The sequence below is a fragment of the Colias philodice genome, chromosome 11 (assembly GCF_061535455.1).
Source record: "Colias philodice isolate Cphi_HAF_F1 chromosome 11, ilColPhil1 Martin Lab GWU primary, whole genome shotgun sequence".
Taxonomy (NCBI): domain Eukaryota; kingdom Metazoa; phylum Arthropoda; class Insecta; order Lepidoptera; family Pieridae; genus Colias; species Colias philodice.
In genome coordinates, this window is record NC_143096.1 from 4571642 (window position 1) to 4596340 (window position 24699).

Consider the following 24699-nt stretch of genomic DNA (forward strand, 5'->3'; position numbering starts at 1 on the left):
GAGGCTGCACTTAAACTGTAGTGTATAGATATATCAAATATTATCATATATAGCGACTAGCGGTCCGCCCCGACTTCGCCCGTGGTACCTACATGTTTAAACTATCCTATCTCTCAAGTTGGATCGAACTGCACATGGTGTGCAAATTTTATTATAATCGGTTAAGTGGTTTAGGAGTCCATTGAGGACAAACATTTGAAACATAACACGAGATTTATATATATTAAGATAAGACACTATTATGTCGTAGCTTAGTTTTTGTAAACATGTCCCGTGTCTTCTGTCGAGCCGTTTGGAGCAATGCATTATACATCTGATTCAATTATCACGAATATTTATCGGACAAGTGGGTAACCAGCTTTCTGTGTCCCGTCAGACTGAGATATCTTTGTTGCTGGTTCCCACTGGGATAAATCCCAAGATACCAGAACCGTCCAGATCTACAACGTTAAGTAAGTAAGTTAGTAAGCGGTAAAATACCGAAATCGTTACATTTTAACGATCTAAGCATCAAATTATTTTTAACTAGTGGTCCGCCCTGGCTTCGTCCGTGGTAGGTACATATTTAGTATCCTATGTCCTTCTCCTGGCTCTAATCTACCTCCCTGCCAATTTTCAGCTAAATCGGTTCAGCCGTTCTTGAGTTATAAGTGGAGTAACTAACACGACTTTCTTTTATATATATAGATGATCGAAAATGAACGACATTTTCTACAGCATACAAATCCACAACTCACCATACACAGTCCCATGTTCATCCTGGCCTTCCTCTCGCCCTTGTTGTATCGCGCCTTGTAGAAGTCCGTGAACAGGAACAGGAACAGGAAGCCGTGCATCGCGATCCAGTACACGAACACGCGCGGGTACTGGCACGACGGTCGGAACAACACTTGCAGCTGGTGGCTGAAGATCAGCACGAATTGCACCTGTGACAAATACAATATTATTACATTATGTACAGACTAGATTTCCGCCCGCGTTTTCAAAGGAAAACCCGCATAGTTCCCGTTCCCGTGGGATTTCCGGGATAAAACCTATCCTATATGTTAATCCAAGTTACCCTCTATATGTGTGCTAAATTTCATTGTAATCGGTTCAGTAGTTTTTACGTGAAAGAGTAACAAACATCCATTCATCCATACATCCATACTTACAAACTTTCGCCTTTATAATATATGAGGAGGGTCGGAACAAAAACCGATAAACGACATGCTGTATTTTTTTTTTTTTTTTTTTGTAATTTCGATGCTTTTGCATAATTTTACATGATAAGCTTATTGAATCTGTTCTAAAGCCGATGAATCTAGTAGAAAAATGCGCTTCAAGTTAAATGATCTATACAGATACCGATAAATCCACTGATGAGGTAAAAGAAAATTGATATCTTAACAGAAACCGATAAATCCTACATAAATTTGATAGATTTTTATAAGGTTGAGACAAAAACCGATATATCAATTTTTTATTTTTAATTATTTAATTCCTCATATACTTAGTTTTAACCAAAAATGTTAATGGTTTTTTCACAAAGCGATAAATCCTTAGTTGATTTTTTCAAAAAACGATAAATCCGGATAGTCTAAGCAAAAACCGCTATATCCATTTTTTTTTATTTTTTTTTTCGTTTATTACTTCACACACGAATCTGTTGTTTTGGCCACCAAACAATGTTGCTAATGTTGATATATTAAGATTTTCTACTCTCTTTTACCTAAAAAAACAAAGAAATAAAACGTTTTTTCCGATTTGTCAAAAATCTTAGAAAGTGGATTTAGCGGTTTTTGTTCCGAAGCTCCTCATATAGAAGATGTAGACAAAAATTGGTTGTCTGTAAAGTCGGTTTACTGACGACAGTTGAACGTGACAACGTCTTAAGGCCGATTGTGCTTTTTGTCGCTCGTTCCGCGCTCTCGCTTGCACTTCAAGCCTTACATGGAACGCCTAAGAGCGAGGTAACGCCGCATGAGTCATGTTTTTTCGTGCGTGCAGCCGGCTCTATCGAATTATAAGACGTTGTCACGTCAAAAATAGACGTGTGGCTCTCGGGGACTGCCGCGGTAAAACTATTGCATGCTATCCCTTCAAGCCACACCTCCGTGTCCGTCGGAGTGGGGAGCGTGAGGTTTTTCGTTACTAAATTTCTGGATTCGGTCCTATGCAATAGCTTAAAATAATTTACCAGATAAGAACACAATCAACAACTACCAAAACAATATACATATTGACGCTCTATAGACAACTAGACTCACTATCGAATATTAAGTGGTATATAATCGAAATTTTATAATAGTGAGTCTACATCATAATATAGACACACAAAAAATAATGCACAGAACAAACACAACAACTACCAAAACATTGAGATAATATTACTATACGTATGGAGGAGACACCACGAACAAAATCTGTGCGCCATTTTTTTGCTCTAAGTTTTAAAAATTATTATCTAGTTAGGTTCTTACCGATGAAAGTTATTCCTTTGCACATTTCCGTATTATTTGTATTATTTGTGCAATATCGTAACACACACGAAGGCATATTTGATGCGTTTCACTTTAAAACCATTAAAAAAAACCGCTCAACATACGCCATGTGGCGTATGTTGAGCGGAACATAAGTGATGTAGGCGGTGTCGTCTCCATCTATGTATATCTCAATGTACCAAAACAACAATAAAACACCATTGACCCACTTATAAACAACTAGCTTTCCGCCCGCGGCTTCACCCGCTTTGTCTAAAACATAATAAATTATATACTAAAACCTTCCTCTTGAATCACTCTATCTATTAAAAAAAACCGCATCAAAATCCGTTGCGTAGTTTTAAAGATTTAAGCATACATAGGAACATAGGGACAGAGAAAGCGACTTTGTTTTATACTATGTAGTAATTAGACTCACAATCGAAAATTAGGTTTAGTTTAAACATTCATTCAAAATAACACCTTATTTTGTGGCAGTAATGTTGAAAGTCTATTGTATACGCTGATGAGAAAACTTTGCCAAATAGACAGACGCGTAAGCAGAGTTATGCTTCGGACAATTTTTGAGCATGATTGTGAATCTAGATGTTTATTTATATCAATGAAAAATTGAGAATATTATACGGAAATAATAGTCAAATATACAACAACACAACAAGACTGACATATTTAGCTAATGAACTAGATTCTAGAAGATGAGATCTCGTACTTAATAAGTGAAAAGGGTCAGTTGTCCCTGTTATGTCTGCCTTAGTAGAAAACACATCTGGGGTTTTATTTTTATAAATATGATATAAGATTTATTCTGAATTATTGTATTATGGTTTAACTTTTACGAAATATTAATATTGCATGTTATTAAATTATATAATTTGAAGATTATAATAATTTGTTAATAATCCTTGACACAAAAAATTCTTTCACGACACTCATGGTCAGTTTAATGCTTTTTTAACGTTTTAACATATGAGACAAATTACTTTTCATTTTCGATTTATTATTCCTTAAAAGAATAAGTACTTAATCTTTGACTTTTTCTCCATTTGTCAGAATAATTATAAATTAATAAATCTTCTTCCAATATATAAAAAAAAAAATAATTTATCACATATAGTAATGATAATATTATGAGAAATGTCTGTTTATAGTATCATTATATGGAATCTGATAAGTTTGATAAGTAATCTGCTAAATATTTATAAAATAACACTTACATATAAGTTAAAGCACGTGCCGTGCAAATACAATTCATGTGTGTTTACATTAGCTATAGCTACAATGTATGCTTTGTTTATATGTACATTTAAATCTATTTTGAACTTATAAGCAAAAAAATTAAAACAACAATATAAATAAGGCAAAAGGAATCTAACAGCGTAGGTAAACGACCTTATATTATGAATGCCATTGAACCTAACCAAGTAAGAAATGTACTGTATTGCTATGATTCATTAAGGGAAAAATGATTGTATGGCAACGAAGAAATCATTTCCTTAGACGCATAAGTAAAAATTTGTTTGTTACTGGAATATTCCATGAATACTTTGTTTCATGATATTGACATGATTTTAAAAGAGCACCTATGTCTATGGAGTTTTGGCCGGTTCTTCTCCATAGATACTGATTTCCGAATCGGTGGGAAATTTTGAAACTGTTATGATTGATTCAAAGGAGCTTCTAGAAGAAGTCTCATTGAATAAATAATGCTTGTTAGAGATATAATAATGTCAATAAAAGTGTAATCCATACCATTTGGAAGGCAGTGAGGTATTTCTTCCACCAGATATACTTCTGGTACCTCGGTCCCATTGCCGATACCATGTAGTAGAAATACATAACAATATGCACGAACGTGTTCAATAGTGCGAAGAATGTACTGTGGCCACCTGTAAGAAACACGTTCACATTATTTATATTTCATATTATGCAGTGTTTACATTTTACAATTTATGTAAAAAAATAATTCAATAAATGCACGTCGTATTAAACATAAATTAAACAAAATAAGGAATTGTCTAAAATATTAAATCTGTATTAATGTTATATAGCAGATAAATTATGTTCTAAAGATTGTGCTATTTTTTAGTTGGGTGTATTAATAACGTTTTTGTAAATTTGCGCAAACGTATTCGAATAAACCAAAAATAACGAACATGTTTCTGGGTCGGTACTATGAGTAACTGCAAAAATATTAAGGCATTTCGAAATAATATTAAGCAAAGAAGAAAAACATGAAAAATTATGCACCGATAAGACTAAACGTTATGAAATATTTGTAACTTATGAGATAAAATTAAGTGCGATTTAACTTAGTCGCTCTTTCCTCATCAGTGGATATTTTAAAGTTTATCTAAAATGTTATATACATTAAATGAAGTCACCGCTGTATATTTGTTTTGATATACAAATGGCTAATGTGTAAACCCATTTCTCATTTACGCATGAAAAATTAATTTCGTGGGATAGTGTTATATTTATTTATCGATTAGTATCTTCATCTATACGGATGTTACGCTAACAAATAGTGCTAATATGTAATATTAACTGTTATATGACAATTTGGTCGTGTACAAAACATAAAAAATACATCGATAGTCATCGAATGTGTTAACGATGATGCAAAGTTTGCATGTTTGTCAGTTCATACGTAAATCTGATTGACGAGCATTGGTGTAGGTTCTCAAATTTAAATTTAAATATTGTTTTGCAAACAATTAGAAACAATTAGAAACAATTACTTAGTATTATTGTTGATATTCAACCTAGAATATATTAAACATGCATGATAATAAATGATTACGATTAATTAATTTCATTTAATTTACAAATTACACAAACTACAAATTACATTGAACTTTACAATTTGAAACAATACAATCTGTTGAGCCTTGCATAATGTTTATTGATTAATTACTTTAATTGTATTGTTTGTTTAATTTTGTTACCGATGTAGGAATGTAAATCAAGTAATTAATGCATTGATAGTCGTTTGAAGTTTATTTATAAAGTAATTACATTTTTACAAGCCGTGACTTTAAGTGATTTTAAGAACTCAGTATTAACTGAAAATGATTAAATCGATGGACAATTATATTGTTTTAATTGAAAATCCGAAATAACGCTTAAAAATAATAACGAGATTATAAGGTTTTTCGTAGGGACAGACTTAATGCCGATAATCAACTTAAAGGTCCACGAACCCGACGAGGACTTGTTTTAGGGAGGTGCGTGTTTTATGGATCGATTTTCGATATAAAACAAAACCGAATGAATATAATACTCTGCCTTACAAGCACACAATATTGTTAACTTTTATGCGTATGTAAAACAACTATGTATTACATTTCAACTCAGCAACAGTCACACGATCATTACTATTTATTACATTCTTATGGACGATATGATTACAATAGTAATTTTAACTGAATATTTTATATACACAACATTCATGGTGACGAGTTTTATTTGGATGTCATGAGGGTAGTGGGTCACATTTCGTTACTAGATACATATTTTAAATGGTATTTCGTAATCGTTGTAATTCAGAGGTGCTCTAAATACTATCCATTCATAATTGTTTCTTGAATAAATCTCTAATGAACACAACTAAGCTACATAAGACAATTTGTACCTCTTCCACATATACTAAACTAGCTTTTCTGTGCGGTTTTTCCCGCATTGCTCCGCTCCTGTTGGACTTAGCGTGATGATATTATAGCCTATAGCGGCTATAGCCTTCCTCGATAAATGAGCTATCTAACACCGAAAGAATTTTTAAAATCAGACCAGTTCCTGAGATTAGCGCGTTCAAACAAACAAACTATTCAGTTTTATTATATTAGTTAAGTAAGTATAGATTAACAATGAAACATTGTCGTATAACTTATCTGCCGGATAAAATGACAGATAATGTATGAAAATTTACGTCACATTACCAGCAAGTGGTAAAACCGGCTCGAAGTATCATGTAGGTATGAATATTATATGACACATTTACTCTACTACTTCTTTGTGTACGTCTCAAAATCGATTTAAGTATGGTTGTCCCTTCGTATTTGCGACATTAAACTAAATTCCGACAAAAAAAACAAAATACATGTTAAAATTAAGCAAAAATAAATATAGTTTTAAAACCATATAATCACGATTTCATAAGATAAACTCATGTAATTATTGTATTGTCATTGGTCACACATCCTAACATGTTTTTAAAAAGTTTGATTTAAGTCGATCAAAGTCGACTCTAAGCGATCTGTTACATACAAACATACAGGTATTTTTTTTAATCGAAGAGTAGACAATCGAGTAATTGGATCGCTTGGTGGTTATCGATTCCACAGCCCATAGGCGTCTAGAGACGTGTCCGAAGATGTGTTGCCGACTTTTTAAGGAGGTAGACTCTCTTTTTAAGGTATCAAAAATTGGTTGTTTGTAAAGTAGGTTTACGATCGAGATGTTTTCGTGATAACATAATGCAGTGACAGCGCTCGAGATGAGACGGGAGATCGGTCCGTCTCTCTCTCGTTATACCTGCGATCGCGCTCGTGAGGTTTTGGTGTGACACAAGTTTCTGAACATGTCACCCGACTAAAACGATTTTAAAAACGTTATCACGTTAAAAACATACTACATACCTGGTGCAAACTTCAATCCGAACCACACGGACATCGGCATGATGCCGTGGTGTATCACGTGCAGCGTCGACACGTGCTCGTTCTTCTTGCGCAGCACGAAGAACAGCGTGTCGAAGAACTCCGTGAACTTGCTGAAGTAGTACCACCAGCACGTGTTCGCCATCTGACCAATGGAACCATTCATATACATTGCTCACAGATTACACAAGGGTCCCGTCGTCGTTGTACTAAACTCAATGGGACTTATCAATACTTAATATTATAAAGCTCAAGAGTTTGTTTGTTTGAAACCTCCTCCTTTTTTAAAGTCCTTTAAAAAGTAATAAAGTTGGGGGATTGCTAGTTAGTTAGGGCTGTGCACATAGTTTTAAGAATAAATCTTATAGAAAAAAATGCATCTTGTATTTTATTAGTTTTACGTAATCAGCATAAGCAAAAAGTTAAGTCCCTTTGAGCTTAGTACAGCGACACTGGGAAAACCTGTATATGTATGGGATATTATTACAACAAATTTATTACACATTGAGCCCAATTATCTTGTGTTCAATAAAAAAATAAATAAACTCGTTCCTTAGCTATTAAATACTAAGAATAATTGTGGGAAGATTTATTTTGGAACACACAAGTTCATTAGTATAGTAATAAAACCAGTTTTATCGTAAAAAAATCGTCTTTAACATTCTATTTTAGGCCTACCTGGTAAATGAAGATACAGATTTTGGGATTTCAATTGTATCAGTATTGAATCGTATCTAGATCTATGTATATTATTTTGTAAAATGATACTAAAATGTGAAAGACGCATGTACCATATCACCATAGGACAATAAGTCAATAAAATTTTGCTTACAACTTCGTCCTCAAAGCAAAGTGACAAAGCAGAATTCCACATCAAACAAAATTGAATGATGACATCAATTGTCATGAAATATCAATTTTTTCCATGTTCATCACATTAGTTATGCACACAATATGTTGTCACATTGAAAGTGTATGCTTACTGATATTTGTATACTATAAGGACATGACGTTAAAGGTTTGAAGTATTGATTTTGATTTCAGCTGGGTTAAATAATATAAAACACGTAAATAAAAATATTACACGTATTTGCTGTCATATTATAATACATACTGGTAAAAACCTTTGAATTAAAATAAAATAACAAGGTAACTAGTAGAGGTCGTTAATATAATACTATAACATTAAATTCCACGTTTTAAGTGAAAAAAACTTACTTTATGAACAATGTGTTAACCTTCTTGTTCTTTAATAATTTTCTATGTATAATTTTTAGACAAAATTACACTTCTTGCCTTGTAAGTAATAATTGCTTATTGAATAATTGTACATAAGTTTTAACATTAAAGAGACATTTCAGAAATATATAGACCTTGCTTTTGCATAGTATATGTTACTATCTATTCTTGGTGATATAAACCATCGTATTCGTTATATTTTTTTATCAACGTTTTAATGAACATCAGATATCTGGATTCCTAACCTAAAACAAGGCTTCATGCCCAGATAATTAAAATATGATGTAACTGCTAATTAAAGCTGGTTCGAACTTCCAAAATTTCACAGTTAACGTTAGAAATAGTATAAGAAAAATAATAATATTACAACGTAATTTTTCTTTTAAATTTCTTAATATCGTAAATGGAGATTTTCATATTAACAACAAATTGTTGTTATGTGGGAACGAAAATTGTAATTGTTTAAAAAATTTTATTGAGGATAAAAACTTAATTTACGTATAGGAAGCATTAAAAAACGTTATTTTATATACGAATGTGCCTCGACATAAAATCTGGTTATTCTAATTATACACAATATATATTCGTAAAGTGGCTCAAACATACTTGTGTTGGATAGGCAGTTTTATTATAGCCAATTTTACGGAAGACATTCAAATGAATTCCTTATAAATTTAAAAACTGCTTTTGTACATCCTGAACTATTTATATTTAAAATTGTATGCCATTTTGTAGGCATATATCTATATCCGCATGTATAGCGCACATTAAAATATGTTAAATAAATGTATAATATATGAAATTAAATTCTTATAATTATATTAAACAATTAATATGGGTTTATTCCAATAGATTAAGTATGCATGCATAATAAAACATTTGTTTTAAATATATCTAGAATCCATATACAGTTCGTTTATAAGAGATTATGTTTTATGTTTTAGAATTTAGGCTTTTGCAACATTGCTCTGCTCTTATTTTAACTTGGTAAGGCCCAATGTCTCTCTCTATTTATTATTTAAGTAGTTAATTTCTTGCATAAGAAAAATAAAGCCAAAAGCCTATTCTATTCAAACACTTTTTAAGTAAATTGAAGTTTTGGATCACAACTATTTGCGCCTAATTTTAGAACATCGGGTCGTAACGTACATCGATATAAATATAGGCTGGGCTTTACGAGTATCCGACAACGAAACTCATAATTCCGGTTTGATAATAATTATTGTGGAAATTTTCTGAACACTATCTTGGCTAGATAATGACATAAGTGTTATTGTGAAAATCGAATTTACTATGATAAACGTAAAAAAGACAATTCAACAAAAATTTCCTTATATTCCAAAGCTTTAATGTTTTACCCTTACATTATTTTTTCTTTGTCTTTCTTTCAAGTTATAAAGTAGCGGTATTATGATATTATTTTTGTCTGAAGATAGTTGGGAGGCTGGAGAGTGAACAGGGTACTTTTTATCGTGGTAAAACATCTCATTCCCAAAAATTTCTAGTTAGTACCTTATAAAACTTACCCTCATGGCTCTTGGACTCCGAGAATAATCGACGAGTTGACACCTGAAGTCGTAATGGCCCCACCATCCACTTGCCATATACTGTAGAAACAAAAGTATATATGAACAATGCTTTGATTTTTTGATATGATAACTTGAGTAAAATTAATTCGGCAAGCAGGTACATATACGAAAAACAAGAGCAAGGATATTTAGTAGTTATTATGTAATTAATAGCATTGTTCGTTTCGACATGACGATCTAAAGTGGAACGAATAATTAAGTGATATCATTACAGTTGATTGCGTTAACAAATCTCAGTACACTGTAAAATTGTTAACAATTAATGTTTTGGGAATTACACTACCTTGTAAACGATACAGACGACTCTTGAAACAAAGAAAAAAATTGTTTCTAGAAAAATTGTTTTGATATCATACTATTCATATTTTAAGATCCTAATTAAAAACAATGATATTCAACATAAATAAACGAACACATTATAAAAAAAGGAATTTTCCACATGTGCCTAACTATGATAAAATCAGTACATTTTCAAGGTTCAAAGAAACAATTCCGGTAAATATTATGTAGCACTATTATAATATATAAGTGAGAATATTAAATAAGTTTACAAATTGTTTTACAATCCTAGCATATAATTTGACGAGAAATATAATAACCATATTTTTTATTATGTGAAGAAACCTTATTCTGTCGTTAAACCGTGATTTATGTTTTTTTCTCGGAGACATACTAATATTTCTTAACAACAATTTATGGTGTTATTTGCGTTAAATCTTTGGAGGAGCGAATCCCTTTTCGGATATTATGCGTAAGTGAGATAAACACGTGTACAAATAATAACTTGATGTTATTTACGTTAAAGACGCTATTTACTTATCGTATTATAGTCATACGTACCTACGTACGGAATAAATATTAATGAACTTATCAATATCCACGGGTAGGTAGAAACTTCTAAAGTCTATACATAATAAGTTTCCAGTATGCAATATTACACAATAATAATCTTTTAATCTGGTTTAACAAAAACGTTAACTAATTATTAACTACATGGAATTCAGATAGCTAAAAAGAACGATAGTTATGACTTCGTTCTTTTTTTTTTAAAGCTTTTTAAGCTTTATCTGAAATTCTTACACGATTTAATTTTGCTATAAACACAACCAAAAATCACCTCATTTAAGGTGATGAATTAATTTTTCTAACATTTACGGCCCTTTTTAAACCTTCGTAATTTTTATATTATTAAAGTTGTCGTGATGAAAATTCTTGACAAGAAAGTTCAATAGTAACACAATACGTCTACCGTTTTAGAAACATGATTCCATGATATTTTCTCGATAGAAAAAAAATACAAAGTTCTCATTGTTATTTTTTTTTAATCTCTGGCATCTTCAAAATAACAAACGTAAAGTTACGACTTTTTGGATATTAACTATAAAATATACAACCGATACGTCTACCGATTTAGAATTTTGAAATATGCGATGGTTTTGAAATAAACAAGAAATACTTGAAATTAGCGCGCGAACAGCCAATATAGCGAGAGCCGCCCTGTACCTTCCTACCCCGATCGCTGCACGAGTCATTCCCGCTACGGCCGTCACACGGGGAACTTGTGTCGCTCGCGCAATCGTAAAAAAGGGTGACAACACGATAAGACAAAATGAGACAAATGGGGACAATAAAGAAAATAAGAAGAAGAAACATAAAGGTTGGAGGAAAAAGAATGCTTAAAATTGGAACAAATTAATGAAGTAAGTTGGTTTTATTTTAAATTTGATGATAATTATATTATAGACGATGTTTGATATGTACCCCTGTTTTAAGTACATAACGAATGTGTAAGATTTTTTCATTTATAGCATAGATAATCTTTTCAGAAATCCGGAATCCAGAAGGAAAATAAACCCACTGATTGTTCACAATGTGAACCCACTCCTTCGTAAGTACCTTTATTCAGTCAAAAATGTATTTTATCAACGCTCTACTGGTTTTATCGCATGATTCCATTTTTAGCAAAAAGCAACAAAGTGCAAAGAAATAAAAAATCATGGTGAACTTAGTGGAAGTATGGACGTAATATGGAACAGGAGCTCATTGGAGTAGTATTATATTTAAAAAACATACGAAAAAATTTCAAGAATTACATTTCTTAGTAGGTGGTAGATAAGTATGTTGTATAAAGAATTTGATGTTGATATTTATTTCATTTATACTTACTACACCTGTGCGGGAAATTGCTTAGTACTAAAACAGGTTTATATTCATATTTACATAGTAATGTGAGTTTTCATTTCGAAAAATTTTGTGTAAGTATATTAAATTGAGTTCCTGGGTGATCTGGAAACACAATTGGGCCCGGAAGATGGCGCTGCAGTCACTCCTCCTAATCACATGAACCGTTTTGGATGAATATTTGTGTGCACATTTCATTGTTGTGGGATGATTGGTTGATTCGTTTTCACATTAGCTAATATTATGTATTTTTGTTGTAAACTTAATTTAATGTTTATAATACATTATTATTGGTATAAATAAGCCAGTGTTCGTCTCACATTGCTGTACCTGCCTACCTACCCTACCAGGGCCTAACTTTGTTCTGGCTATTTTATTTTGATTATTTGTAATGAATAATTACAATTATAATAGAGTGCAAAAAATAAATACATGCGTCAATATATTTTGTGTTTTTTTTAAAACAATTTTTTTATTTAAAAAATATCATTCCGACCGCGGCTTTGCCCGCATGGAATTAGGTTATATCGTGAATCCTGTTTTATCCCACAGAAGTGTTCAGTTCGGATAAAAAGTATCCTATGTGTAAATCCAGGCAATTAGCTATATTTTATCAAAATTGGTAATGTAGTCTTGACGTGATTAAGTAACAACTAACAAAAAAATATACAAATTAACATCCAAAGTTTCGCATCAGTTTTACTGTATTAGTGATATCTTCCACTCTTGACTTTGACTCAGAAGAATTAGGGTTTATAACTTCTTTCAGAAATAGTACCTTTCATTTCTGGGCATGATGTAATATCTACGTCAGCATCAAATTCTATCTAAATCAATTCAGTAGTCCGCGTTATTGAGTACCATTTCATTTTTTCAGAGTAAGAATATTTTTTGTTATTTTAAAGATTATTTAAGTAAAGTAAAGTAAAAGTAAAAAATATTTATTCAAAAATCAAGCATACAATCTCGTTGAACTTATTACAATAAAGCTGTTAGCACAGTAAATATGTAGTATACTCTATACATCATTTGATTGTAATAAAGTAAACATTACGAAATAATAATAATTATTAATAATGTCTAAGTAGTTGTTGGAAAGAAGATTATTTGTTTATAAGCAAGAAAATAAAACCAATAAATCAACAATTAAATAAATGTATAACAATATTATAACTGTATGACGACTCCATACATGTTTGTCCCGAGTCGGCCAGCGGCAGCGCGGCGAGTTTGCAAGAATGACTTCGCGCACACCCGCGTTCGCGATAGCGAGCTATTAGACTCCGCCCGCCAAGCAGTGGATTTTTTTTTGTGTATCGTCTTAAGATTCGCCACTTCTATAGTATCATCATTCTATCGCGATCGTATTTATAAACAATTACGTTAAACTTTGGTAGGTAATGTATATTTTACACGTTTGTGTTAAATAAATATTTATCTACAATACAATATTACTTATAAGTTATAAGTATTGTAATTTACGACATTACTTAAATAATAATTTATATATCATGTCGTAAACTACCAACTAAAATAAAAGGGCCTAAAATACATTTGAAGCCTTATATAAGTTAACATTGAGAAGTAGATGCCCTGGAGAACAAGGTCATCTTGACAAAATAAATATTAGATGTTAAAATTGTAAGTACTCGAACTTTGTATCAATAACAATAGTATTATTTATTGACATAAAGAAACAACGTCGAAGGTATTTATTTACGCGAATCGAAATAATTATTAAATATAACTTAAAAGCAATTACAATTTGTTTCGTTAAACGTACACTACAGTAATAACACCTTAAGGGCTTGGTCTAGTAGTGCAAACAAATGCATCCTGTCATCCTATATGTAAATAATACAAATGTACTAAGGGAAAGTTGCTCCACTTAATTTTTAAAAATTAAATCATTCGTATGCATAATTTAATATTCGTAATAAGTACCAAAAAAAAATGACAATTTGAAATAATTTTCGTGAAAATTACACCGGGTGATTTTTTTTTTATCAGTACACAAAATTTGCGAATACTTTCTATTGATATCTTCAACTTCATGTTTATATAACTGATCAACTTTTACAAAGAAATTTGGACGAAATATAAAAAAAATAAGCTTTCCATACAAAATGCATAACTCTATACATTTTTTTCGACCTAAGTTTCTTAGTGAAAGTTGTTCAGTTTAACTAATAAAACGGATAAACAAATTTTGTTGTATAAAAATGTAATGTTTGTGTTAAAAAATTATAAAATAGAAAAATACGCAAATGAAAACAAAAGATATTTATTTCTGACTAGCTTCCGCCCGCGACTCCGTCCGCGCGGATGTCAGTCTTCGCGTCTTCTACAGATTTATTATGTATAATATATAGATTTATATTTATAAACCTAATAAATCTTTTGCTAGCATTCTGATGCTTTATCGGTTGCACTGGATTTATCTCTTTTTTTTTCAATCGCTTGAATGATATAGGATGGGTCCTTGATGGGCATCAAATGCTGAAGTCTCGAATCAATCAATTCTGACAGTAGGCAATTTATGTAAAATCTTAATAATGGTCCATCATTTTATTTTGCCTAAACGTTACATACTTTTTTATATATTCTATTTTTAACGAATTATTCACTCCAGTCCAAACAGCAAATAAGCAGACTTCTGCTTCTGCAACGTTTAGTTGTCCCTGAATTTAGAAAAAATAGTCATGATTCTTATCTATGACAAAAGTGTTATTTTTTGCATTGTATTTCAAATATTATTTTTTTTTTAACCGCATCTTCCGCATTCATGTCTTTTGCCGGAATTAGACATTTAACTTCTACTAGTCCCATTTTCCCTTTTTGATATGGGAGTGTATAAAGTAAATTTTTTAGATATTTCTCGTTACACTTTTAAAAAGTTATTTGTTTGTGTTTTAACACAACATATATAACACAATAAAATATGTTTTATTATTGTCATTTTTCTCATTAGGTAAAGTAATTTCGATATCAGTTTTAAGTTTTTTGATACCTGCAATAATATTATTGTTTAAATATTTATTACTCATGATAACTATTGGCTCATACTACCGAAGTTATTATATTTTTATCCTTTACCGACGGTTGCCTGGAAGAAATGGCTTATAGCCATAAGGCCGCCCATTGTATATCTTTTATTGTGTTTTTTTTTTCATTTTTGTATTTCCTTGATGTGTATACAATGAAGAATAAATAAATAAATAAAATAAAATAACGTCATAATCGCCTGCACATACTTATCGATTACACCCTGTATACAATCCACCATCCACATTCATAATGTTTTCCTGTCCTCCTCTCCTTTACGCTGTTCATCGATACATTTGAAATGAGTAAATCTGCTACCACTGAAGGATGTTTCATTGTGATCAGCAAATTTTCACCACTGTTGTCGATTATTTGTTTTTCATTTTTAATCAGCAATTGGGAATCATCAGTTTTGTTTTTTGCAGATTGGTGATGTACCCTAACAATACGTCGAAAAGGGAAAGCATCAACGAATTATCGTTTTCGTCCTCTTTTTTTATTCTTCGCGTCTCTGTTACTTCTGTTTGTTTAGTTCTCAACACCCACTGAATTTTCTATGTTATTGTGATCTTCCATTACATCTGAGTTTTGATGATGTGATGATAATCCATTCGTTTTAATATTGGTACTTAAAGTTGGTAGACTAAACTAGAAATGGCGGACTAAATTTGTCAGCGCGTCTGTAAGATCAGAATATAAAACCAACATCCTGTATTTAAGTTACAAAATTAATAATCAAACAACATGCCGCTACGTTGAAAATGACTAGAAGAAAAAATTCAAACACCTCGGATCAATTTTGGAGTAAACAAATCATTTTCCCCGTATGGGGATTTCCCCGGATGAACTTGGGAAGTTCAAGTTCTCAATACAAGTTTATATTATATTTCGTATTTCTCAAACGAAAAATAAACATTTTTGGAACTTCAAAAAAATTATATTATAAGAAAATTTATGAGCTTACTTTAGTTTTAAAGAAATATACATCCCTTTACTGACACCCCGTAAAATAAAGAAATTGTTGCCAATCCAAATCACCTTTGCAATCTATTTGGTTTCATTAACTTTATGTTCGAAGATAATTTTTTTTTTAGTAGTTACACGCGTATTTTTTTTCGTTTATTTTCCATATCGAAATCAAATGTTTAAAAATACGAATATTTGCACAAAACTAAGATAAAAATAATCAATTAACAAAAATATTAAATTTAATGAAGTAGAGCAACTTTCACTTCGGTATGAAGGAAAATCGAGCGTAGAGCACACGTCAGAACGCTCCGGCCCAAGGAGCGCGACTAAAGAAATTCGCTAGGATTTTTCCTAATTATTTTAAATATTTTTTTAATATTTAAAGAATTATCAAAATTAAAAAAAAAAATTTTTAAAGGATTAATACTCATTGGTCTTCAACCAACTCGAATAAATTAATGGAAAAAATAACTTTTAGCAGTATTTATCAATAGATTTTGTAAGGCAAAAAATGGGAAATTTAATGAATTTATAACGTTCTAATTAAGAAAATCATAAGTTTTTCGGCAATTGTATTCAGCAGTTTTTAATAACGACTATATAAGGATAATAATGCGCTGATCAGATTGTGTAAATTGTAATCGGTTGCAACGTAGTGAGTGCACAAACTTAGCTCGAAATGTCTTTGGGGGAAAGAGACTTATCTTGAAGGCCTGATTAAGGTAACATAAAGTAACTTTATAAATGTGAAAAAATTCACGCGCATTGCGTATATAACACTAATTGATAAACAAGAAAAAAAAAATCAGTTTATCATTTCATTAGCCGGGAAAAAAATTGTCAAATAACTTGTTGAAAACGCAATTTTGCTAGACTGCAGCCTTAATATATATAGCATAAATGTGTTAAGGTTGTAATAGATAAAGTATTTATGAAGCACTAAGGCAATAGATCAATGATTTATAGTCCAATAAGACACTGATTCTGCCAACGATAGTAAAATCAAATACGGACTTACCTCATAAAATATCCACGCACTGAATATTGTTTGCGCTAAATTGTATATTACAAGGGTATTTCTCAATTCGAACGGCTTGCGGTTAGCCATCAGCGACGGGCCCAGTTTCTTAGCGCAGAACGCATAACATAGGCACGCGGCTAATGTGGGCCATGGGGAAGACATCATCGGCCAGTCTTTCACACGAGGATCTGGAACAAAAATGGTACACATGGATATATGATTACGGGAATCATCCTGCCTTTTTATGTATTATGTTCCTGTTTGATTAAAATCGTATAAAGTTATTGTTAGCGATTTGAGATTTAAATATTATATCAGTATGTATCACGAAAGAATCGTTTTCGGATATTAACATGTAATAAGGCTATATTAAGTCATAGTACATTTAAAGCCATGTTCTAGAAGGCGTGGGAGCAGGAATGAAGATAAAGTGTTTATCCAGAATGCACTATAATGCATAAATTAATTATAAACCATTAACAAGATGTCTTGACAATTGCATATCGAATGTAAGGAAGTGCGTAATTATTTCAACATTCAGTAGCCAAGGCTTGATATCCCAGACCCAGGCTAAGGTCGACCGCTTGCAAGCGCGCCCTGGTCAACGCACTGTATACAGAATTACTGCGGTTACCTTACGCTTACTATATACATGATGATTAAAGCTATTCGGAAAGCGGAAGTTATAAATATTTGCCAATAATACCTACTATGTTGACAACCAAAATCAGCTTATTGCAAGGTGAAGAAGTGTTAATGAATTGTGTGCTAAAAGTCAAGGAGACTCATAATCCCGTTTATTAAATAAGGCTCTATGAGTAGAATAATATATTTGTGTTTTTTCCAACTTGATTCATATAATATTATGTTAATAATTCAATGTGAAAAATACATTATAATCCGAAATGGGTAATATTTTTTTTACAAATCTAATGTCGTGTAATTATTCTGTTTTAAAACAAAACCAATAAATATTATTTTTAACATAAAGAAATTTAAGAAATAAAATAGATTTTCTAGAAAGACAAAAAACAACATTATGAATTATGGTTACATTGTAACTACATATTTACGTAATACTCACTAAGAGCGCATCGTGCGCGTCTTTTTTCTTGAAATATATATGACTTATTTTTATCTCAGCAATATTACTCTAGCTACAGGATCTATATCAAAAAAATATACAATGGTATATTGAATTTAAAATAAAACTTCTAATTACATAGACTTTTAAATACCGGCATGAAATTCAGCAAGAGCAAAATCGCTCTACTTTTTTTTTACTTTTATCTGCATTTGACAGATCACAGAACGGCAAGGTACAACTACTTCCGAAGGAACTTAATAATGTCGGCCAATGCTGCAGACTTATTGCATAAAATGCCAGCATGGGAATGCAGCTCATTTCGTTAATCCTTTAACTATCTGATCTGTCTAATTAGCCAAACATCAATAGAGCTTAATAGTTAATACCTACACTTTAAATAACAAATTAGTCAGTAGCATCTAAGCACCAGATTTTAGCTTTTGATATAGATTTCTAAATTATTGCGTATTTTTTTTAATACGGTAAGTTTGACACTTATAATTAATCCGAATTAAGAGAGAGTATAAAATAAGAGTTTAATATTTTCTATGATATAATGGTGTAATAAATAATGTAATGAATATTATTTTAACATCGGAACACAAATATTATTTTGTAACATTTATTAAAATTAATTTTAAAATATATAAGCTTTTTAATTCTTAAATTCAAAATTATCCCCTTTAAGAAATTGTATTAGATTTGTTTTACAGTACCTAAACGATGTATATGTTTGACCTTAGAGCAATAATTTACGGTAATAATACAAATTTACCTTGATCCTAACAATTAGCCTTTTATAAAATACCCAGAGTATTTTATAATATAGAATATAATATGTATATTATTTATATTCCATTTTTATATTATAATATAGTGTAGAAAAAATATTAAAATTGATATCCATTTTAATATTTTTTCTACACTATAAAGAAGAATTACAACAAAAAATATTTTACAAGAATTAGCGTAACAATCATTTTAATAAATTTGAAATTAAAAACCTAGGTCACTTTTCCTTTTAAACTCATATTTTCTTACACTGTTTTTTTTAACATATTTTAGCTAATCAGATTACATACTATTGGGAAAATGGGTTTGGTTAATTTTTTTTCGTAATTACTACATATTCATTAACTTTTGCAAAAAAATATGTGTAATATAAAACTGGTTGGTACCTATATGCTTGTAGTCTATGAAGATTAAGCCAGTACGCGTCACCAAACCAATTATAACCAGATTTGAGGGTCGCCTTATTCTACATAACAATTACACAATACATAATATTATATCTAGGTAATAATAAAACAAGGACCTGAAAAGAATAAAATAATTTGTACTAAATTTTACTCACCACTTCTGTTGTCTAACAGATCTCTATACCAGGAATACACACTCTCCATCTTTGGAATAGGCCCCTAGCAACTAATTATATCTGAAACAATGAAAAAATGTTATTAATCACATGGGCTCGGTATGATATAATTTTTATAATTAAGCTAGTTAGTACAAAGGCGTGGACCCGTCAGTTTTCGTGACTGGCCGTTTATTTCAGGCCGCTGAGGGCCAACCGTAATTCGTATTAATAATATGGACTTTGAAACTTTTCATTCCCAAAATTCGCTAGGTAAACAATTGTGAATTTTCATATGGCCACATATAACAGTTATATGAACGGGTAATCACTGCATTATTCTTATTGCATTATAACAATGTTTAGCGTGGTTTAGCTGATATAGAACAATTATCATTTGTAGGACATATTAAACAATCATTATTAGTTATATCGGGATGTACTATCAATGGGATTCTAACAAATAAATTACTTAACTATAAAAACGTACATAGCGGACACGGAAAATATGGAAATATGTAGTATTGTTATTTTAGAACAAATATTTACCTATTCGCATAGATTTATGTTGATACTATATCGTGGAGTGTTGTGGCCGTGTCGAGTGTTGTATGGCGGAAGCATCACATTAACATTACGGCACTGTCCTTAAAAACTAGTAGTTTGCAGATTTCGCATACAGAATGTGTGATTAAGAGAATTTCCGGCAGTTGCGCCACAATGAGCCGTATAGGTATGAAGAGAAAGAGGCCAAATTAAAAACGCAATAACCGAATTACCTACAATTATACAATTAAAGATTATTTATTAATACCATAAAATATAATTGGAACTCTACGTAGGTGTTAATTCAAACGTGAATAATGCAAGCACGTGTTTAGCAGATGTAAGTGAACTATTGTTGAGTGCACGAGCAAATTTGACAAAACATCGGAAGTCAGATGTTAGCACGTTTGTTTTAAGCGTTATGCCACTTCGTGCTATTGTCACGTTCCATGAACTGCTATCATATAACATTATTACATGGTAACGCTAGAAATGTTGATACAAATAGCTTGCGGCTCATATGTTGTACCTATGTAAACCTAAACGAGCGACTATTTTATACGTTCAGATTCCAAAGCAAGCTTGCTATGGGTGTATTTGAAGGAAGTCTATTCGCTTTTATTAAGGATAAAATATATAAAATCAAACATTAGTAATAAAAGAAACGAACTAAAATTTGCGTGACCCTGTATTTTATTTTAATTAGGTACAACTGTAGTATTATTAAATGACACGCTCAGCATAATTTTTAACTTTTTTTTAAAAGATGATAATGTCATAAGCTAAGGGTCATAATGATTGAGCAGCATAAAACATTCGAACAAAATAAGAAACAAACAATCAAGATCACAGCACTGACACCAAAACAACAATGATCCCGCTTAACACTGAGTCCAATCTTACACAACCAGCTATTATGCTCGACCTTGACTCGGACGAAGCGAAATTCACTCCCACTTACACTTGAAACATGAAAGTAAATTGAGTCGGAATTTGGAACTGTAAGGTTTCGCCGCATGAACGTTCTTTAGGCATTGGAGTCATCAATATGGTTATTATGTCGTTAAAAGCGATGATAAAAGTATTATACTATGCTTTTGACTCGGTCAGTCGGTCATCGAGAGTTACGCAAGCTCAACCCGCTAATTCGCTTGATTGTATAACATAGTTGAGATCGCGGTATTTCTCAAAACGGTTGGAGGAGGAAAGGAAACAGGTGACAGTGGTTCGTCTCGTATCGCCTGCGAGTGCGGAGCGGCAACTTTCACCGCGCGCACGGCGCGGGTGCGGGCGAGGCGCTGGCGCACGGGCCGCAACGTGCGCTTTACGTAAGGACATTGCGCCAGACTCCCGCCGCCGCGCTTCGCCCTGTGGAACCGGTGACCCACTGCCACAGAGCCGCACCCCACTCCTCGACATTCATCCCATAGAACGTTCTCAAACATTGCGTTACATATGTTACGTGCCTTCGAGTACGAAACGATGTTTATGTATTCTTTCAAACACAATTTCACTTCATTGCTGAAGGTGAATACCAACCAGAGCATTACATTATGAAAAATTAATTATTAATGAAAAAATATTTTCATGACCCAAATTACATTTAGCAATTAGTGTGACTGTAACAAAACTATATACGAAATTAGTTTCAGTAATGCAATTCGCAGTAATGTCGCGTGCCTACTGTTACTGAAAGTTAGTGATATAAAAATTTCTACAACATACCATAACAAACACTGCGCTGTTATTTGAATACCTACCTAATTTTTTTCTAATTTTTGAATTTAATCTTCAATTTTGAAAATAAAGTATGATCTGGTCGTTAGTGTGATGAATTTCTCCCAAACAGTTTTTAATTTTACAGATTTCAGAACATCTTTATTTGAAAAGTATACAAAATCAGTTTACCTTCTAATCTATTTTCAACGAGAAGACAGTATTATCAGAAATAGATGATTTAGAAATACACGATAATAGAAAGAGTTTCTGGAGACCAATCAATCTTAATCAAACGATTAAATCTGCATTACATCGATGCACAGATAAACGTGCGTAGACAATGCAACATTCCTTATATACGTGGTTAATTTGTCTAGACAAATACACAATTATATTTCAATGTCAAGTATCGAGTGCCTACAGTAGTAACTAACGGGAAGGTAGACACTTGATAGGAATCAACACTTCGTTGGGCCAGTTACGATACATTACAATTTACAACTCGGTTATCTTATCTTTCGTTATCATGCAATTTTCACGTTAACATAACACGATGACTAATCGTGTGTTGTGACTAATGGTAAGGTGTTAAAAAAATCTATCGATAAACCTAAATTTCCGCAGAATTCGAATCCTTTGTCATAGTAATATATTAGGGCGTTATCATAATAAATTAATAGGGAGATAGTAGTAATAATAGCATAGTACGGCCGATACTGTGAGTTGTGACCCATTAGAGCTGAACATCCTCAAATCGTATGCTTATATTTCCACCGAACGGAAGGCAATAAAAATAGAACTGCTTTGAATTCATTTATGATACTGGATGGAAAATCTATAAGTCATTTGTATTGTAGTTTGTAAAACTTAAGAGTTTGCTTTTGCGCTTATCTCAGGAATTACGGGTCCGATTTGAAAAATTCTTAGTTTTAAATAGCCTACATACAGGGTGGCTCTGAAATACGTTGACAACTTATTTTACGATTTATTTTATTTTTCTTTTACACAGTATAACGGTGACTACTAAATAATAGAAATACAGTATTATTTTAATGTAAATATCTATTTATTTTCATAATAAGCACCTTTAGCTTTAATACAAAGGCTTAAACGTTTTCTGAAGTTTTCGACTATTTTCCGTATTAGTCAGTTCAATAAAGAAACGAATCTTCAATGGCGGCCAAAGCTGACTTTGACAGATGCTAGGATCAGCAAAAAAGAAAATAAAAATAACGTAAATTGATAATTATTTTATTAATTATTACAAATTGTTTGTTGACAAACTTTTTTGTTATTGTATTTGTGTATTTATATGAATTATCATATTTACGTATACAGAATGTAATAAAATCCCCATAATACTTGTAATAAGCCCATAAAACTGAACAACTTTTCCCAAAGAACATATTTTGTCAAATTCCAATAAAATATTATTTATTTACTTTCGCAAATGCATAATTGTCATTGTAAATTTATGATAAAAACTATTATAGGGAAAATCAAATACATTTTAGTGATTTTATTTTTCCATTTTTTTTTTGCATACCGTACGGCCGTGTGTGAGCGAGAGGGAATGATAAGCGCCGCCATTGAAGATTCGTTTCTTTAAAGAACTGACTAATACCTCCTATTCAGATATTTTGTCCCACTCACAAGTAAGTGTTGTCTTCAGCGAGTCTACACTTCTGTGTGAAGTTGCACAGGCCCTCGCCGCTAGAATTGATCATACGCTGAAATCCATTTTGATTAAGATCTGGTGTAAATGAAGGCCATTGCTTGGAACTTATATGAACTCTGGGTAATGGTCCATACATCACTACTGCACATTTGAGGCCCTGTGAGATGAAGCAGAGTCCTGTTGAAAAGTCCACAATTGGTCACCGAAGTGCTGCTGGCTCCAAGGAAGAACTACACGCGTCGGTATATTTCTTGATTCATTTTCACACCTTTTTTTACGAAAACGAGAGGAGTTTTGCCTGTTGAGCAAATGCCACGCCAAACCATGACTGAATCCGGTTTTTGCCGATGGGGGATAATTGCTGTGGCTCCACGGCGACTAGAAGAGTAAACTCTATCGTTTTGGCGGTTATGAGACTGCTCAATTTGAAAAAAATTTTCATCCGTGAAAAAAATATTTTTCCACGCTTTACCAGCGGAGCGCGTTTTCAGTAAGCGACATCTTTCAAGGCGTATTTTTTTATCTTTATCATCCAACCGCTGCGCTTTTCGCAGCTTGTATGCTGTTAACTTGAGCTCATTTTTAACAACTCGTTGTAACGTTGAATGACTTACACCTAAATCTCGAGCCATTTTTCTTACCGCGGCTTGTGAATTGCGGGTCAATCTTTGTTTGACGATATGTCGAAGCCTAGGTGTCCTCACAGTTATTTTTCTGCCTCTTCCCAGACGGTCACCAAGATGGCCAAGCTCATCCTAGCGTTTAATAGCAGAAGAAACTAACTGCCGACTGATACCGAGAAGTCGCACTATCTCGCACTGCCGCCACATCTGCCGCTTACCAGCCTCATATAAGGATATTAATGCACCTCATTGAGCAGACATAGTAAAAAATGACTAATTTTTAATTTATTCTCTTCACAAATAACGTTAAGTTGGCGCCAAAACATGTGAAAATAATAATTAAAAAACAATAGCAACGCAGCATGTCCCATTTTTGAAATTTATTATTTTGAAGTTTGTCAACGTAATTTAGAACCACCCTGTATTTATCTAGGAAGGTTGTCACAATGACAAGACTCAAAACCGCGTAGAACAGCTAATGTCATAATTAACGACCAAGTGTACTGGAAGGTA

The 24699-nt window shown here is 32.1% G+C and overlaps 1 protein-coding gene and 1 long non-coding RNA gene across 4 annotated transcripts in view; one reads left to right on the forward strand and one right to left on the reverse strand.

Moving 5' to 3' along the window:
• Positions 1 to 24699, reverse strand: part of LOC149484531 (very long chain fatty acid elongase AAEL008004-like) — a 48064-nt gene that overhangs the window by 3419 nt on the left and 19946 nt on the right. For 2 of the 3 annotated variants that reach the window (XM_089700743.1, XM_089700741.1), the window contains 6 exons: positions 19621 to 19701; positions 17177 to 17367; positions 9901 to 9981; positions 7118 to 7280; positions 4233 to 4369; positions 738 to 926 (listed from right to left, as the gene is read on the reverse strand). In XM_089700743.1, the coding sequence (XP_089556869.1) occupies positions 738 to 926; positions 4233 to 4369; positions 7118 to 7280; positions 9901 to 9981; positions 17177 to 17367; positions 19621 to 19669 (810 nt within the window). In that variant the 5' untranslated portion in view covers positions 19670 to 19701. Of the gene's footprint in view, positions 1 to 737; positions 927 to 4232; positions 4370 to 7117; positions 7281 to 9900; positions 9982 to 17176; positions 17368 to 19620; positions 19702 to 20169; positions 20361 to 24699 lie in introns of those variants that run through there. The other variant, XM_089700744.1, reaches the window with a different exon arrangement.
• LOC149484532 (uncharacterized) lies at positions 11096 to 11984 on the forward strand. The gene is made up of 3 exons (XR_016316275.1): positions 11096 to 11663; positions 11790 to 11851; positions 11926 to 11984. It is a non-coding gene; the product is annotated as an uncharacterized LOC149484532 (long non-coding RNA).